We start from the raw sequence: 17,999 nt of genomic DNA on the forward strand, positions 1-17,999 counted from the left end.
TACAATTCTGTGGAAGGTTACTGTCCAACTCCAGTCATACTGCATGCTGACTGGCCAACACAAAGCTTCTTTGTTGGCTAAGAACTGCTGCCAACTCCCGGGTCTTGTTGTGGTGACTCCCTAAATATTCCAGAGATGTTAGGTTGTTTCAGAATGAATATCCATAGCACTATAAAAATTTTAGGTTCTTAACCAGTTCAGTTTCATGGGGCACATTAGGAGCTGTAAGAAAGACTAGAAATGGAGATGCAAATGTGGTAAAGGGAATGCTTTTGCTCTGTTAGGATTTCCTGGATGCTGCTATTCTGACCTGTCTTGGTGTTCATGATCCTTCACTTTCACCTGATCCTCCCTTGCAAGGAAGGCTTTTTACTTGTTCTTTCAGCTTTATTGAGGTATACTTGACAAATACAATTATAATATATTTAAAAGGTACCAAATGATGATTTAGTGTACACACACACATTGTGAACGGATTCCATCCATCAAGTTAATTGACACACTCGTCACCTCAGATATTTCCCTTTTTATTTATTTATTTTTTGGTGAGAACATTTAAGTTCTACTCTGTTACAAATTTTAATTATGCACTACATGTTGTCAACTATACTGATCTTGTTATATGTTAGATCCTCAGACCTTATCCCTTTTATAACTGAAAGTTTATAACCTTTTATCAGCTTCTCCCTGTTTCCTCCAGACCAAGCTCCTGGCAACCACTTTTCTACTCTGTTTCTTTCTTTCTTTCTTTTTTAATGTTTATTTATTTTTGAGAGAGACAGACAGAGAGACAGAGCGTGAGTGGGGGAGGAGCAGAGAGAGAAGGAGACACAGAATCCAAAGCAGACTCCAGGCTCTGAGCTGTCAGCACACAGCCTGAGCAGGGCTCAAACTCATGAACCACAAGATCATGACCTGAGAGTGAACTGGGATGCTTAACCGACTGAGCTACCCAGGTGCCCCAAGATTTCCTTCTTCTGAAGGACAACTAATATTTTAGTGTGTGTGTGTGTGTGTGTGTGTGTGTGTGCACCTATGTAAGTGATGGACACTTAGGTTTTTTCTATATTTTGACTATTGTGAATAATGCTGCAGTGAACATGGGAATGTAGATATCTCTTCAAGATAATGGTTTCATTTCCTTTGGATATATATCTGGAAGTGAGAAGTCTGAATCATAGGTAGTTTTATTTTTAATTTTTTGAGGAAACTCCATACTATTTATCATAGTGGCCGTACCAGTTTACATTTCCACCAAGAGTGTGCAAGTGTTTCCTTTTCTCCACACCTTCACCAACACTGGTTATCTCTTGTCTTTTTTGATAATAGACATTCAAACAGGGATAAGGCAGTATCTCATTGAGGTTTTGATTTGCATTTCCCTGATGATTAGTGATGTTGAGCACATTTTCATGTACCTATTGGCCATTTGGATGTCTTCGGAAAATATATATTCAGGTCCTTTGCCCGCTTTTTAATTGGGTTGCTTTTTGGCATTGAATTGTATGGGTTCCTTATATATTTTAGATATTAACCCCTTATCAGATATTTGGTTTGCAAATATTTTCTCCCATTCCATAGATTACCTTTTCCTTTTGTTGGTGATTTCCTTTGCTGTGCAGAAGCTTTTTAGTTTGATGTAGTCCCACTTATTTAATTTTGCCTTTGTTGCCTTCGCTTTTGGTATCAAATCCTAAAAAATCATTGCCCTGACCAATGTCATGGAGCCTGCCCCCAATGTTCATGACCATTGTTTTGAACTCTCTATTGGGTAAATCTCTTATTTCCATTTCATTAAGATCTGTTTTTGGACATTCATCTTGTTCATTAGTTTGGAACATATTCTTTTTCTTCATTTTTCTTGACTCTCTGGGCTTGTTTCTGTGCATTAGATAAAACAGCTACCTACCCCAGTTGTGAATGGTCTTGGGTGGGAGATCAACTAAGCTCCTAGTTGCCTCTCAAACGTTCATGATTGTCAAAGCAAACTTCTTTGTTCTTAGGCTCCTAGTAGTTGAGGGCATGTCAAGACTTGCCTGTGTCCTCAAGGGAAAAATCGTGATCAGCACCTACATGTAGCCTGATTAGGAGCCAGATCCTTAGGCAGCAGCTGGGAAAGTATGCAATTAATCCCCTCCCAGGGAGAAATTGGGAGATAGAAGTTTTGTAACAGGGACGCAGGGATGTAAGAGCACCTGGCTCTGGGGGGGCCTGAGTAGACCAGGTTTGGCCACTTGCAGCTGACAAAATCCAAAGGCAGAGAAATGAGTGATAGTAAAACAAGAAAGCAGTTATATCAGTGAGGCCATCATCAGGAAGACAGCTGACTAGCATCTCAAAGACTGTCTCCAAAGTGCTGAAAATACTTCCAGGTTTATATAAGAAAAATGGAGGACAAATGTGGGCAGTAGAGTCAGGTTATCATTGGTTTGGAGCAGGCTCTTGCTGGCTCAGGGAAGTCCTTATTGCAGAATGGGGTAGTTTCGGTTTCCATCAGGGGACGCTTTGCCCCAGGATCTTTTGCCTGAATTAAGAGAAAAGCTGGAAAGAAATACTTAATTAATTAGAAAGTTGGAGGTCAAAATGGACGTAGTGAAAGTCCTCTTTCAGTTTTTGCCTGTTTCCTCTCTTCTGGACCAAGTGCATAGCTGCGAAAGTGCTCCTGTGCTTGTTAAGAACTGCTTCTTTGTTCACTATAGTCCTGTGGGACTCCTGAATGTGGACACCATTGGTATCAGAGCCAGGTGACTGGGGACCTGTGCCTCGGGCTGTAGCCACAAAAGCTAGGATGTCAGACTTGTATACAAGCTCTTTCCAGGGAGATACTAGTGACTTGGTTTTATTACTGGAGCAGGCTGGAGGGAGAAGGCAGGGGAGGTGTTTGCCAGCTTCCTTGCCCTCTGGAGAAGATGGCCACTAGATGTGTGCTAAATTAGAAGCTTGGCCCTGAGGCAACATCTTTTAAAGTATGCAGATAAACCCCTTTCAGGGAAAGTATAGGAAATGGGTGTTTTTGTCTGCTTCCTCTGCACTGAGCCTAGGGGAGGTGGCTGTGGTGAAGGCTTGCAAACCCAGGAATTACTGCTTCTTTGTTTGGTGTATGTAGTCTGTGGGTTCTCATGGATGTCAGCCCTGTTGGCTGTCAGAGCTAGACATTTTAGGGGTGCATTTCTGTAGCAGGAGCCTTAAAAGTGGGGCTCTAGATATCCTGTCCAAACTCTTCCCTTCTTAGGGAGAAGCTGGAAGTTGGGGGTTTCCTTCCAACTGTGTGTAGCTGTGTGTGTATGTGTGTGTGTGTGTGTGTGTGGGGGTTATGGCAAGATTGTGTTTCAGCCTTTTCTACCCATTTTCATGTATGTATTTTCCTCATTTGCCACAGGTGTAGGAGTGGCTTAGTTTCCAGATGTCTTTCAGAGGGAACACCTCCATATGTAGCTGTATATTCAGTGTGTTCATGGAAGGAGGGGAGCTCAGGAGCCTCCTAAATCTCTATCCTGGTCAGCTGCCCCCTCCAGCTGACCTAGCCCATGTCCACACTCCCCTGCTGCAGGAAGGAGTGCAAGACCCCAGGCTTCATGAGTGAGTCCCTGGGGCCTGGAAGCCACTGGTGGCTGGTGGCTGTGGCAGGGCTTCCAGTAGGGCAATTAGGGGGCAGTGATCCCTGGCTCCCACATTCCTGTCTCCACCAGTGGGGCTGCAAAGAGCTTCAGAGTGACTCATTTACTCAATCAAGGCCTTTCTGTATTTGTTCCTTGAAAAGTCGTTAACTGAACCATATATCCTTCATCCCTAAAGTGAATAGTGATAATTAAATGCTTTCACTCCTTCCTTTTTTGCTGTCTACTCAGTATTTCTTTGTGGAAATTTCAAAAAGTGCATGAAATCCATTAGGATATGCTGTCATTGATTACCTGGTGGAAGGCTGTTGCTGTAAGGGTATGAAATCATCCTCCTGCATTTATTTTAATTCTTTAATCTATTACTTTTCTGGGACAATCTTTAGGTAAGGCTACTTGTTTGTTAAGAATTTTAGTGGAAATCAAAATGACGGGGCAAACTGCCATATATTTCCCTACAATATATGCTTTTACAGCCTGGTGGCACAAATTGTATTTTTCTGTCTGTTTTCTCCTATCTCTTTTCCTTAGTTTAAGGGGCCAAGAAGACAGGCCTGCTGCTATTATTTTGGTTGGTACATTTCTAGAGACAATTGAAAATCTTTTTTGAGGGTATTACATTCTAAAAATGATTATAGCTGGCAGGAATTCTTGCACAATGTAGTCAGAAGTGTGACACATTACATACTTACTTTACCTACTATACTATTAATAAGAAGTGCTTTTGTTAGTTTTAACATTCACATCAGGAAAAAAACCACAATGCCTGGGTGAGTTCTTACTGTTCTGATATGAGAGATCTGATCAAAGTGGGGGTCTTTAGCTTCAGCAACCTGACAATATCTGAGACACCTAGAGAAGAATAAGAGACAAACAAAAAACACAGCCATACAGGAAAATAGACAAGATTAAGCCACCTATCGTCCTGTGTATTTTGGTATACTCTCTTCCATTTTAATATGCCGTGATTCTGACCTTCAAGTGTGTCTCCTTCTTTTGCAGAGCAAAATTCAAAGCCATTTAGGTACAGTTTCAGAAAAATGGAAGCAAAACCTTTCAAGGGAAAGCATTGATTAAGGATATGAATGACTGTGATGATACCTGTAACAGATCATACTCTGCAATAGTAGCTCCATCTTTAGTTAGACTAGGTTCTTCTACCTGCTGAAATAAAGATTCCTACCTTCAAAGGGTCTTTCATCTGAGAGACAATCTCTGATGGTTATTGTGAATTCTCCTTTTGCCCTCAGTTTTGCATCTGGTATTAAACCTTGAAATGTATCAGAAGTGGACCTATGTCTGACATATATTTGGTACCAGCAGAATGGACATTCACTCATTTACTCTTTCTTTCAGCAAATATTTATTGAGCACTGGTTATATGCAGCACTGTTTTAAGCATTAGAGATACAACCGTGAACAGAAAAGACAAAAATACCTCATCTTATAGATCTTGCTGTCTAGTGAGAGAGACAGGTAATAAATAAGTGACATAAACAAACCATGCCAGATGGTGATAGAAAAAAATAATAAATTAGAGAAAGGAGATGTCGGGTATGGAGGTGCAATTATATGTAGACCAGCCATGGAAGGCCTTATTGAGAAGGAGAAATTTGAGAAAAGACCTGAAGGGAGTGAGAGGTTGAATTATAAGGTATCTGGGGAAGAGCATTCCAGAAAATTCTCCATAGCAAGAATGAAATGGAACATGCGAGGAACAACAAGGAGACCAGCATGGTACCAGGGGAGTGATTAAGAGGCAGAGCAGCAAGAGAAGTCAGGCAACAGAGAAGAGGAAAGAGGTAGAAGAGCCTCTGATGTCATGCTAAGGACTTAGGCTTTTTCTGAGGTGCAATTTGGAGAAGAGGAGTAGAATCTGTCTTAGGTTTTAATAAGAACACTCTGAAGCTGGGGAAGGAAGAGGATGAGACTGGAAGCAGAATGCCATTCAGGGGAGCTATTTCAATAGTCCAGCTGTTGATGGTGGCTGGGCCATGGTGGGGACAATGGAGTGGTGAGAGATGCATAAATTGTGGATATTTCTTAAAGATAGATCTGATAGGATTTGTCAATGGACTGGCCATTGAGCAAAATAAAAAGTGAAGAGCCAAGGTTGGTTTGAGGTTTTGTGATCTAATTGGCAGGATGAATTGCTGTTAATTGAGATGGAGAAGATGTGGGAGAAGTAGGGACATGAGGAGCTCAGCTTTGGACTTGTTAAATTGAGACCTGTCAGACATCCAATAGGAGATGGTGGGGGAGGTGCTATGAAGGTATGAATTTGAGAGTCACAGCATATAAATGGTACTCAGAGTTAAGAGGCTGGATGAATGAGTATAGATAGAAAACTGAAGAGGTATAAGGAATGAGCCCTGTGGCATGCTAACATTTGAAAGTTGGAGATGTTGGGAGGAAAATAGCAGAGGAGGCTAAATGGAACATACAGAAAGGTAGGAAGAAAACAGGGCAGGTGTGTTTCCTGAAAGCCAAATTAAGAAAGAGTTTCAAGAGGGGCGCCTGGGTGGCTCAGTCGGTAAGCGTCTGACTTCAGCTCAGGCTCAGGTCATGATCTCCTGATTTGTGAGTTCTGGCCCTGCTTCGGGCTCTGTGCTGACAGCTCAGAGACTAGAGCCTGCTTTGGATTCTGTGTTTCCCTCTCTTTCTGCTCCTCCCCCACTCACACTCTGTCTCTCTCTCACAAATAAATAAACATTTAAAAATTTTTTAAAAAAAGTTTCAAGTGGGGGGCACCTGGGTGTCTCAATTGGTTAAGCATCTAACTCTTGGTTTCAGCTTGGGTCATGATCTCATGGTTCGTGGGATCAAACCCCACATTGGGCTCTGTACTGATGGTGCAGAGCCTGCTTGGGATTCTGTCTTCCTCTCTCTCTGCCCCTCCCCACTTGCTCTCCATCTCTCAAAAGAAAAGAAGAGAAAAGAAAAGAAAGAAAGAGCTTCAAGGATGAGACGGTGGTTTGTGTCAAATGATGCTTCTAGGTCAAGTAAATTGAAGGCTGTGATTTGACTGTTGGATTTATAACGTAGAAGTTATTGGCAATGATTTTAAAGCAGTCTTAGCGGAGTGGGTGGGAGTGAAAGGCTGATGGAATTGGTTCAAGAAAAAAAAAGAGAGGAGAAGAACTGGAAATTGTATGTACAGACAAATCTCTTAAGAATTTTGCTATAAAGGGAAGGAGAGAAATAGGACATTTAGGAAGGCCCTGGATAGGTAAGACAGAAACAAAGCCTATGAATCAGTAGGCTCCTAGGACCCATTTAAGTGGACCATTTGAGCTGTTGTGTTGAGCAACAACTGAAGGAGCATCCTCTTATTCTGAGCCATCAGTGGAGGCCATATTCCATGCTTTTTTTCAATGCCAGCTTGCAGATAATGCCAGCCACATGCATGGATGAGTTAGCAAGAAGCCAGGTCATCAAGATGAGAAGCAGAGCTAGAGCTTGTGAATGCTTAGGCCACAACTTGTCATTGGGAGCACAAAGCAAGTTGTGGAACACCACTGTGGACTCCTTTCCAGGAATTCCCAACAGAAAATTGACCCTAATGCATTAAAGCCAGAAGCAGCGTGAGGACAGTGCTGGCTCTCATATCCTGAACCCTCTCTTTCAAGTTAAGTATGAATCCTTGTTTTTCATACAACCATGAGTTGGAAAGGTCACAGTTTATTCTTAGGTGGTGGGAGGAGGGTATTGGGATGGGGTAGTTGTTCTAGTCCTACCCGGGAGTAGAAAAGATAATCATGGAGAAAATGATCACACCAGTGAAAAACATGTCATCATCAGCCTTCAGCTCTGTTTCATTCCATTCATTAATGGTCAGGTTGAAGGGAAGTTATTATATTATGACACATTCCATTTAGAATTTCCCTTGGCAATTTTCTCTACCCTTTTACTGTAATGATCTTTAAATAGTTCTGGTTCTAGACAGGACAAAAGTGACTGCTAGGCTCTGTTGAAAACACCTTTGGAAGGCTTCTCTTGGCTTCTTTAACCAACTGGCTGCATTGGAGCTTTACTCTATATAAACCTTTATTTTGAATCCTTTTTAGGAAAGGGTGCTTTGGAGAAGGCCAGAGGCCCTGTTTTCCCTGCCATGCCCATGCCCATGAAACTTGGCATATAAATAAAACCGTAAGAGAGTTTGGATATTCCTAGAATGATATGGGGATCTCTGATGTCCTCTGAAAGGGGCTCAGGGTAAGAAAGTACCGTAGGGTCAAGTCATGTGACAGAGAACAAGGTAAAGGAAAATTAATAGGAATAATTAGAGGAAGCAAAATTCCATTTGAAGGGGAATGTGAATAAACAGAACCATTTAAAGCATATTGTGATAGGAAATGTAGATGACATGTTATTAAGGAAGTGTTTGGAAATGCTGTTGGATCACTAGGATTCTCAATTTCCAGCCACAGCCCTGCTCCTCCCTAGTCTGCTCCCTCAGGACTTCAAGGGAGGGCCATGACCTTCTCACGTCCCACATTATTGCTGCTTTTTGATCAACTCACTGGGGCACTAGAAGGGCAGAGAGAAGGAACTAGGCTGGGTTGAAGGCACTCCTCCTCCACCTCTGCCCACCCTGGACTAGAGAAGTGAAGTACTTACTGATGGGGATCCAGCCATTGTTTCCAATGTGAAAGCTGTCCTAATGAGAACACCTTCCAACGTGAATCAGCATGACTAGGTTAAACTCTTAACTGAGAATTTCAACATAACTCTGGTGTGACCTTTTAGAATTTGCCTTTGGTATCCAGGCAATTGATGAGGTACAGCATGCTGAACTGTCATTACCTGTACGGTGGTGCTTCATAGGCTGTGCCCCCACAATTGATACATTATTGTTGCATTTGGTTGTACTTGCATACATGTATTTTTTGGTACTTGTCCTTTTGTCTTTTTTAGACTTCATTTCCACTATATTATAAGGCAAAGTCTACAATTTCTATTTCTTTGGCACTCTTAATTCAAGGAAAGATTATATTAGTTTTGTATCCAGAGTGTTGAATAAACATTGTTGAACAAAAGTTAACCTCTCAGCAATCCTATACATGGAATGAAATATGAATTATTCGGAGTAAATTGCTAATCTGATTTCTTCACTTTAGAAAAAGGGTTATACACACATAATTTAATTAGTTTTTTTTAATGTTTATTTATTTTTGAGAGAGAGAGAGAGAGAGAGAGAGGGAGGGGAAGGGCCAGAGAAAGAGGGACACACAGAATCTGAAGCAGGCTCCAGGCTCTGAGCTGTCAGCACAGAGCCCGATGTGGGGCTCAAACTCACGAACCGTGAGATCATGACCTGAGCCGAAGTCGGACGCTTAACTGACTGAGCCACCCAGGCGCCCCCACATAATTTAATTAGAATGATGGTTTACATTTAAACACATTTAATGTATAAGTGCCAACCATTTATTTAAAAATTTTTTTGTTTATTTTTGAGAGAGAGAGAGACAGACAGAGTGTGAGCAGTGGAGGGGCAGAGAGAGAGCACAGAGCTCTTGTCAGCACAGAGCCCAACGTGGGGCTCAAACTCACAGACTGTGAGATCATGACCTGCGCCAAAATCAGACGCTTAACCCACTGAGCCACTCAGGCACCCCCCTCAATCATTTATTTAAAAAAATATTTCTAAGCATCCTTACCATAATCTCACGTAGGTAAACTTCTTAGAATAGATCAGAAAATGAAAAATAACTTAACTCTGGTGCTTCCCCCAGATTTGAGACTCTATTATGTGTATGTCGGTTTATGTAGACAATCCAGTCTTATCCTTGTTCCAAAGATACTTGTGACTATTACCCAAGATAGGATTAAGCAAGGGCCCACTGTATAGAAGCACAAATGTCACAGGGTTCAAAGGAGGGAGAAAACACATCAGTTAGGGAAGTTAGTCCAGACTTTGTGAAGGGGATGATGTAAGGAATGGCCCTTAAAGGATGGATACACTTTCATTAGCTCTATGTTGGGGAAAGTTGTTCCAGCCAGGTGATGGGAAGAGCTCCTGAAAAGGTGTGTGTCTTCAGAAGTTATGGCTAAGAGTTAAGGTAAATACAGGGACACAATGTTCCCTAGTCTAATTGGAAACATGGGATTTAAAGTAGGGGTAAATGAAAAAATTGATGATAATTTTAACAATAGTAGCTGACAAATATGGGGTACCTTTTTCTCAGATGTCAGATACCATATAAAGTGCTCTATACATGGAATCTCTTAATTTGGAAAAGGTCAGATCCATTTTTGCCAAAGAGTTTTTTATAAAAGGGAAATATTATCAGAGCTGTCGTAAAGTAGATTCTTACAGAGATGAGGCAGAAGGAAAGGTAGAAGACAGGGAGAGCAATTGGGAGGCAATTCGTATGTTCTCCTCAAGAAGTAATAAGGACTTGAATTATTCCAACATGAATGTAAGTGAAAATACAAAATGGGTTGGTTTGAATCAGAATTCATTTTAAATTTCATATTGCAGTCTCTGCTAAAAACAATATTTTCTAACTCAGGACACTTTAGTGGAATCATAAGGACCTAGATGGTTTACCTTCTGGCCTGGATTCCTTCACTAAGATATGGAAACCAAGAGTCAGTAAGGCCAAAGTCTCTTAGTGTTATCTGAGACAGAAACCCAGGGGCATGTGGACTCTTCCCTCTCCCTCATTCTCTGTATCTTATTTGTCCCCAGTTGACTAATGGGTCAAGATTGTCTTATCAGATTGTTGACTTCCTCTCTTATTTCATGTACCAGAAAGCTCAGTTTCCTCAAATGGTCAAGTTTTAAGCTGCTGTGAAATACTAATCCCAGTATTAACTGTTTACAGATTCCATTGTGATTGGATTTTGGGTTGGTCTTGCTGTCTTCGTGATTTTCATGTTTTTTGTGCTGACTTTGCTGACCAAGACGGGAGCTCCACACCAAGAGTAAGTTTGGGCCATTCCTAAATGTCACTAAGCCCCATGGGGAACTAAATAGATGGATGTGATATCTGGGGCTGGGGTTGCTTCCAGTGGTGGAAAAAAAAGAGGCTAGTTGTGGATTTGCTGCCTGAACTCAGTTGCCTTTGGGTGAGACCCATCTTCCTCCTGGCACTTTGCCTCCTGCCTCTGCGGTTTTCAAGTGGACCCTTGTGAACCTAGGTTTCATGGTCCTTTCTTAAAGCCTTAAAGCTGCTTCCAGGCCTGATTTTTATTTTGAAATATTTACTAATTAAGATGTATTTTCTCCTTACTCCCAAAAGAATTTAGATGTCTCACGAGACCAAAAACAGTGAAAAAGAAAGAAAGAAAGAAAGAAAGAAAGAAAGAAAGAAAGAAAGAAAGAAAGAAAAAAAAAGAAAGAAAGAAAACAGCAAAATCAGATGAAAACCCGTTTTAAAAGCGTATCATGGAGCACAGAAATAGTTATTACGGGGTACTTAAATGAATTAATTACTGACAATAAACAGAGTTCAACACTGAGCTTCCTTGAAACTAGGATAAAAAGAGAAACCCTAAGGATTATGTAATTCTCATGGCAGGATAAAGAACATTTGAGTTGGGCTTTGGATTTATGGAGGAAATTATGACACGGTGGTTAAAGAACACTGAGTAATATCAGAAGGTATTTTCTCAGTTATAGATTGCAAAAAACTCAGAAATGTTTTAGAGGATTTTTGTTGTCCCAACTCTTCAAACAAAAGGAAAAATAACATGTTGAATCCCTTTTTAGTTAGTCCCAGCCAGCAGAAATAGCACACTCAAATTAGGTAATTAGATGTGCTTTTGATGAAGGGACTATCCACAGGTTGTGGCCAGATGGGAGGATAACCCTACAGGATATTACAGGACCTCCCTCCAGGCTAGCAACACTGAGGAGTAGTTTCCACCCTAGATCTGAAGGGGACCCAGGAGTCCTGTGGCCAAAAGGAGCCGTGACTTTGAGTTGAGGGACACAACTAGCCCATGTGACCTCTCAGGGAGGGAGCCTCAAATTAAATACCAAGACCCTATTTTCCTCTCTCCTTCCCACGTCGCACCAGATCTCCATTGGATGATCACAGTAGCACAACCAGCAGCCAGTCTCCATCAGAGGTCAGCTTTCTAGGGCACAGAGCACAGAGCAGCATGGGGAATGATGGAGAGCCACCTGGGAGAATAAATCGAAGAAATTTAGCACAAGTCTGAACATTTCACATTTGGTAGCTCACTTCATCCTCATAGCCTGGTAACAGGATTCTCATTGTTCTATTTCGTTACACACTCTCCAGCGTCTGTTCACTCTTACGCCTACACTTGCACTGTAACAAATGCCTGGCTAGAGAGAGCAGTTCTGCCCTTCACTTAGCTATTTTCAGACATTAAGGTGTAGAAAAAAATTAAACAGTTTTTAAATGAAAGGAAAATACCATTGTATTGAAGCATATGGAGACATATGGTTGAAAATCTCTTTAACAGCCATTAAAAAGCCACTAAAAAGACATGGACCTTTGGGGTGCTAGGGTGGCTCAGTTGGTTAAGAGTCTGATTCTTGATCTTAGCTTGGATCTTGATCTCAGGGTCGTGAGTTCAGGCTCCATGTTGGGCTCTGTGTTGGGCATGAAGCCTACTTAAAAAAATTAAATAAAAAGACCTGGATCTTTGCTTTCTTCCATGTCCTTATAAAAATCTGTACATGCCTTTGCTTCTATTATATTGGTCCAAGGAATTTGAAGATATAGTGCAGGTTGCAACAGTAGTAAGAAAAGCTGAGGATTAATTCAGATTAGGGAACATCTCATAGAGTGGTCAGGGAATAACAACGCTATTATCTTCCTTTTCTTCAGAGGGACAGATAGATTTTTGAAGGACTATTGGGATGTGTTTGTTTAATATAGGATGCAGGTGATCTTTATGGTTGAGAACACCCTAACCCTGAATAAAACATGACTTCATGTAATGATTAATTTTATGTGTCAAGGCCATGATACCTAGATATTTGGTCAAATGTTATTCTAAGTGGTGTGTGTTTGTGTGTGTGTGTTTAATGAGATAACATTTTATCCCATTTTTTTTTAAATGAGTTAACATTTAAGTCCATAAACTCTGAGCAAAGCAGATCATCCTCCATAAAATTAGTGGCTTCATCGAATCATTGGAAGGCCTTCCTTGAAAGAGAATGACCTCCTTCAAGCAGAAAGAAATTCTGGCAGAAGGCTGCCTTCTGACTCGAACTGTAACTTCCCTGGGGCTCCAGCCTGTCAGCCTACCCTTCACATTTTAGACTTGCTAAAGTCACAGTCACATGAACCACAGTCACATGAACAATTCCTTAAAATAAATCGGTCTCTCTCTCAGTAGTTGGATCGGCAGACAGACAGAATACATCTCTCTCTCTCTCAGTAGTTAGCCACACACACACACACACACACACACACACACACACACACACACACACGTGCACGCGCCTGTTGTTTTTCTTTCTTTGGAGTCCTGGCTGATACATTTCCTTAATATGTCGTGGTGACCCTGGGTAGCTGAGACTTGGATTTCCAATCTTTCAGTTGGCAGTTCAGTCCTATTGCTACATGGTTTTTCTTTTGATGGTGGTTCTGAATAATCTCAATCAAAGAACAAGGGTCATTGTAACTCTATGCTTTTAATGAGGTTAAGGAGAAAGTCTAACCTACTTTTCCTTTAATAAAATAATGGATCAGCCCTCAGGGCCACATTGGAAATGCTTTTTTGAGTCTGAGGTAGTATAATATCTGGCATTTGGTTGCAGTATATCATAATAGAAAACTGAAAGAAGCAGACATGGGGCAAAAATCCCTAAATTGATCAGTTAAAAAGGCTTTTAGATCTTAGTAATTTTGACGTTTATCTGGCAGAAATCTTCTCTAAAGGAGACATTATTTTTTCCACCCAGTCAACTTTAATATAAAACAACCAATTTAAGCTTGCCTGTGTGATAATTAGGCATGGAGGAAAGAATGATAAATCATTGAAAATAATAAGAGCTTTTTTTTTTTAAATGTTTACCATATGCTGGGGTCTACTAATCACTTTATATGTATAATTTCACTAAGTCCTCACAGGAAGATGAAGTAAATCCTGTAAGTGTTCCAACTGTACAGATGAGAGAAATGGATCCTTTGTCTGAGGTCTCACAGGTAAAAACAACTCTTGGCCCTGGCCTCAAACTAAAGCCTCTTTGACTCTGAAGCTCCTGTTACTAACCACTACATTAAATGATCTCATATCTGTAATTTTTAATCTCTTCCTTCTATTGAACCAAAGATACTAGCAATCAGATTTGCTTTCTTCTAGCACATACTGGGCTATGCATGGGCCTTAGAGTCAAACAGTTCCAGATTTACCTACTGAGACTTTGCGCTGAATTCTTAACCTCTTTTTGCTTGAGGTTCCTCATTTGTACAAATAAAATAGTATCTGTCTCCTAGCATTATTGTAAAGATTAAATGAGCTAATGCCTATGGAACTTCTGGATTCACAGTGGTACTCAGTGACTCTTACTCCATCCCTGGGGTGCTGGTAGAGGTCCTGCTGAGAGCTGGGAGTCTAAGTGAACAGTAGGAGGCGGAAGAAAAAGAAACCCATCCTCCCATGGGACATCCAGGCCCTAAGCATTCACGTTTTATTTGCACTTGCCAATATTCCACTCCAGCCTCACTTTGAGTATGTCTCTCAAACAGTGAGATGATTTTAGAAAGGAGACTAAGTAGAGAATCTTGGTGTTGGGTTGGAAGGACTGGCATGTCTGAATTCTGACTGCTTTATATAGCAGGCTCTCTGGATAATTGGTCACAGAGAACAGTTATTTCCTCAAGTAGGTATCAGGCAGCATCCTTTTGGAATATGACTCTGTCACTCTGGGTAAGATACCTGATCTTATCCAAAGGATACAAAAATGCTGATTTGAAAGGGCACATTCACTCCAATGTTTATAGCAGCCTGTCAACAATAGCCAACTTAGGGTAAGAACCCACATGTCCATCAACTGATGAATGAATAAAGAAGATGTGGTGTATATATGTATTGGAATACTACGTGGCGATCAAAAAGAATGACATCTTGCCATTTGCAACAACATGGATGGAACTAGAGTATATTATGCTAAGTGAAATAAGTCAGTCAGAGGAAGACAAATATCATGTGATTTCACTCATATGTGGGATTTAAGAAACAAAACAGATGAACATAGGGGAAGGAAAGGAAAAATAAAATAAGATAAAAACAGAGAGGGAGGCAAACCATAAGAGACTCTTAAATACAGAGAACAAACTGAGGGCTGCTGGAGGGGATGTGGGTGGGGGCATGGGCTAAATGGATGATGGACATTAAGGAAGGCACAGGATGTTATATGTGAGTGTTGAATCACTAAATTCTACTCCTGAAACCAATACTACACTGTATGTTAACCAACTTGAATCTAAACAAAAAACAACAAGAACAAGAACGACAGCAACAAAGGTACCTGATCAAGTCTGCGAGCTCATAATGTACTAGTGCTGAGTCTACTGCTTAATTCTATCTTTTTCTCCGTGGAGGTGTTTCAGGGAAGGATCTCATTATTGCTGACACATGCAAAGAATATGTGCCTCTGTGAAAGTAGAGAGACACAAAGACTGCAGATACCACAACCCGCGGCTCTACTCCTTGTGCCATGCCCACAACAGACATCACTAATTGGCGGTGCTATCTACCTGCATAGCCAAGACTTAGCCTCAGAATTGTTTTCAAAACACTATTTTAGGCATCCATCAGGAATCGATCACAATTTAGCCGAGAGAGTATATGTAATTGCCATCCCTGGCTGGACCTTCACTTAACAATGTTCGATGGTAGGAGTTGAGATCCATTCACTACACTGAGCCAATGACATCACAATAAAATGGGCAAGTTTCTTCCCCCTGAAGACTTCAAACTGGGATCATATTGGCCTAAGAACTTCAATTCTGGAGTCACTGACCTTTCAGTGGCTTTTGTGAAGAGAGGGATCGTGTAATAACCAGATGAGTTTATGAGACAGTAACGAACAACTCCTCAAATCTTAGTATGACACAACACAAGTTTATTTCTTACTCAAGCTACATGTTTGCCGTGGGTGGACAGAAGCTTCTCCTCTTATGTCTGCACTGTCTCCAACACTCAGCCTTCTGGGTTACTGTAACAGGGAGAGCACCTGTGGAGATCTCACACCTGCCCTTCTGTTCTTCAGCCAGGAAGTGGCACACATCCCTTCCTCTCCCAGCTCATTGGCCAGAACTAGCTACACCCCCTGACTGCCCAGGCTGAGAAGGGTAATCTGTGTGCCCAGAAGAAGAGAACCAGATACTGGTGAACGCTAGTAAAGTATACTGCAGAGGGAAAAAGACTATTATAAAGCTGACATCACCTTTCCTAAAAGCTTTTAGGCCCAAGAAACAGCTTTAATGGGGATTATTTTCCTCCTGGAATATTCGCTATTGTGTGTGTAGGGAAAAAACCCTCTTACCTGGATCCTTTATGGACAATGAAGATAAAAGAACCATTTCGCCCTGCTTTCTCAGCTAAGGAGCCATTTACTCTGGCTGTCTTGTGAAAGCATTATAGCCCCATTATCATAAATCTGCCAGAGAGAGAGCAACAGGCAAGCCTTGGATCACATTTTTATGTTGAATGTTTTGAACTTCCCCCCAAAACTATCAAACTCCAGATATCATATGTCTCAAATACCCTCCTTTTGTAGCCTTGGCTAAGTGCATCTTGTCCGAGTGGGGATGTACTTTTAGGCCTGAGTGCAGAATTGCTCATGACCTTATAAAAATGGAAATTACATTTTACTTTGAGTTGCAATTTACCTGAATATGGCACTCACTAAAGGATAGGTATAGTACATCTAAAAGCTAATAGCAAGAAATGTCAGTGCTTAAGGTTTCTGATAATGACCAAGGCCACAGGAACTAGCTGGCAAAGTGCAGACATAGTGAGTGGTTCCTGAAGAAGTGCTGACATTTTGAGAGGTCTACCACTATCAACAGGTAGAAAATATGACTATTTTATGTATCAGATTCAATTTATACCCCCCTTTTCCAGGAGTCACTTTTAATTTCCCATCAGTGAAGCCATGGCTTGCCCAGGACTGCGCTGAGGGTTGTTCTAATGTAGTAAACTCTTCTTACCCCAGAGAGACTGACACCTTCCTGGTAAGTGAGAACTAGCAACTAAAGCCACCAAAGGCACTGCCACAAACAGACAGAAGGGTTGGGTTGCCACCTCTAGGCCTTGTTACATGACATGAAGCTTTTAGCACAGGCTATGGCTCCATAAATATTAGTGGTTATTATTATTTTCTCAGTAGTTGTGGTCACAGAGGTTTAACTCTTAGTAGGTCTTTGTTTAGCCTAACACATCTCTAAAGGACCACTGGAAATGACTTCTAGAAGTACAGGTGCCCACAGGCTGAACTGCCCACCACTTTTCGTGAGTAGGGTGGACCTGAAGACAATGGTGGACATACTAAGACTCAGCACACCAGCAGGCACTTCGTTTGCAAAACATTGTGATAAATCTGAAAAATCTCTGGAGGAATAACCCAGAGAATTACAGATGTTTTCCTTCTCCAAATGGAGGTGGAAGGGGTCTGTCCTCCTGACCTGATTTGTCTCTTGGGTTACAGAGGAAGGGTTCGAGAGGTCTACCACTATCAACAATGCTATACACTGGGGGTGGCTAAGCTTTTCATGGGAACCAGGGCTTTGGGCCACCAGCAGATACAGCTGTTCAGTGCGCTCATTGAGGGTCTAATGACTGCAAGGCCCTTTGGGAGATGCAAGGATGAACATAATTCAGCACCACAGTGCATAGGAAGAAACGGGCCATACACAAATAGTTCTGACATGAGGCAGGAAGGGATGCATCTTGTAAGAAAAGGTCAGTGAAATACAGCAGGAGCACAGAGAAGGGATAGATTCCTTCTCATTGCAAGATCAGACAGTCTCCCTAGAGGCAGTAACATTTGCATTGGACAGTGAAGAAGGTATTTGACTTTGACAGATAGAGAAGCATGGAAGGGCCCATCAGGAAGAAGGAACAGTACAAGCCTAAGAGAGGGACAGTCCTGAGTGCGTTTGGTGCCATGTGGCTGGGCCATAGGGTTAGCAAGGGGACTGGTGGGAGAGCACACCAGAATGACCAGCTGATGTAAGGGTGGGGGGTCTGAGCTATCAGGCAGAGAGTCTGGGGATTCAGTGAAGGTTTGTGAGCAGGGGAGTGTCATGGGAGTAATGACAATCAGTGCAGGTGCCAGAGGACTGCAAGTTAGAGGCTGTCTGTTCGGGTACAGAATATTCCACAGGTACAGAAAATACATGACACATCCCATGGTAAGAAGAAGAAAAAAAAAAAACAGGAATA

The 17,999-nt window shown here is 41.5% G+C and overlaps 1 protein-coding gene across 1 annotated transcript in view; it reads left to right on the forward strand.

Annotated features, from left to right (window-relative positions):
- The window catches only part of MRAP2 (melanocortin 2 receptor accessory protein 2), a 54,763-nt gene that overhangs the window by 25,766 nt on the left and 10,998 nt on the right, over window positions 1-17,999 (forward strand). Inside the window, exon 3 of the mRNA XM_042985312.1 lies at window positions 10,448-10,547. Coding sequence (XP_042841246.1) covers window positions 10,448-10,547 — 100 coding nt within the window. The remainder of the gene's footprint in view (window positions 1-10,447; window positions 10,548-17,999) is intronic.

Source organism: Panthera tigris, chromosome B2 (genome assembly GCF_018350195.1).
Source record: "Panthera tigris isolate Pti1 chromosome B2, P.tigris_Pti1_mat1.1, whole genome shotgun sequence".
NCBI classification, from domain to species: domain Eukaryota; kingdom Metazoa; phylum Chordata; class Mammalia; order Carnivora; family Felidae; genus Panthera; species Panthera tigris.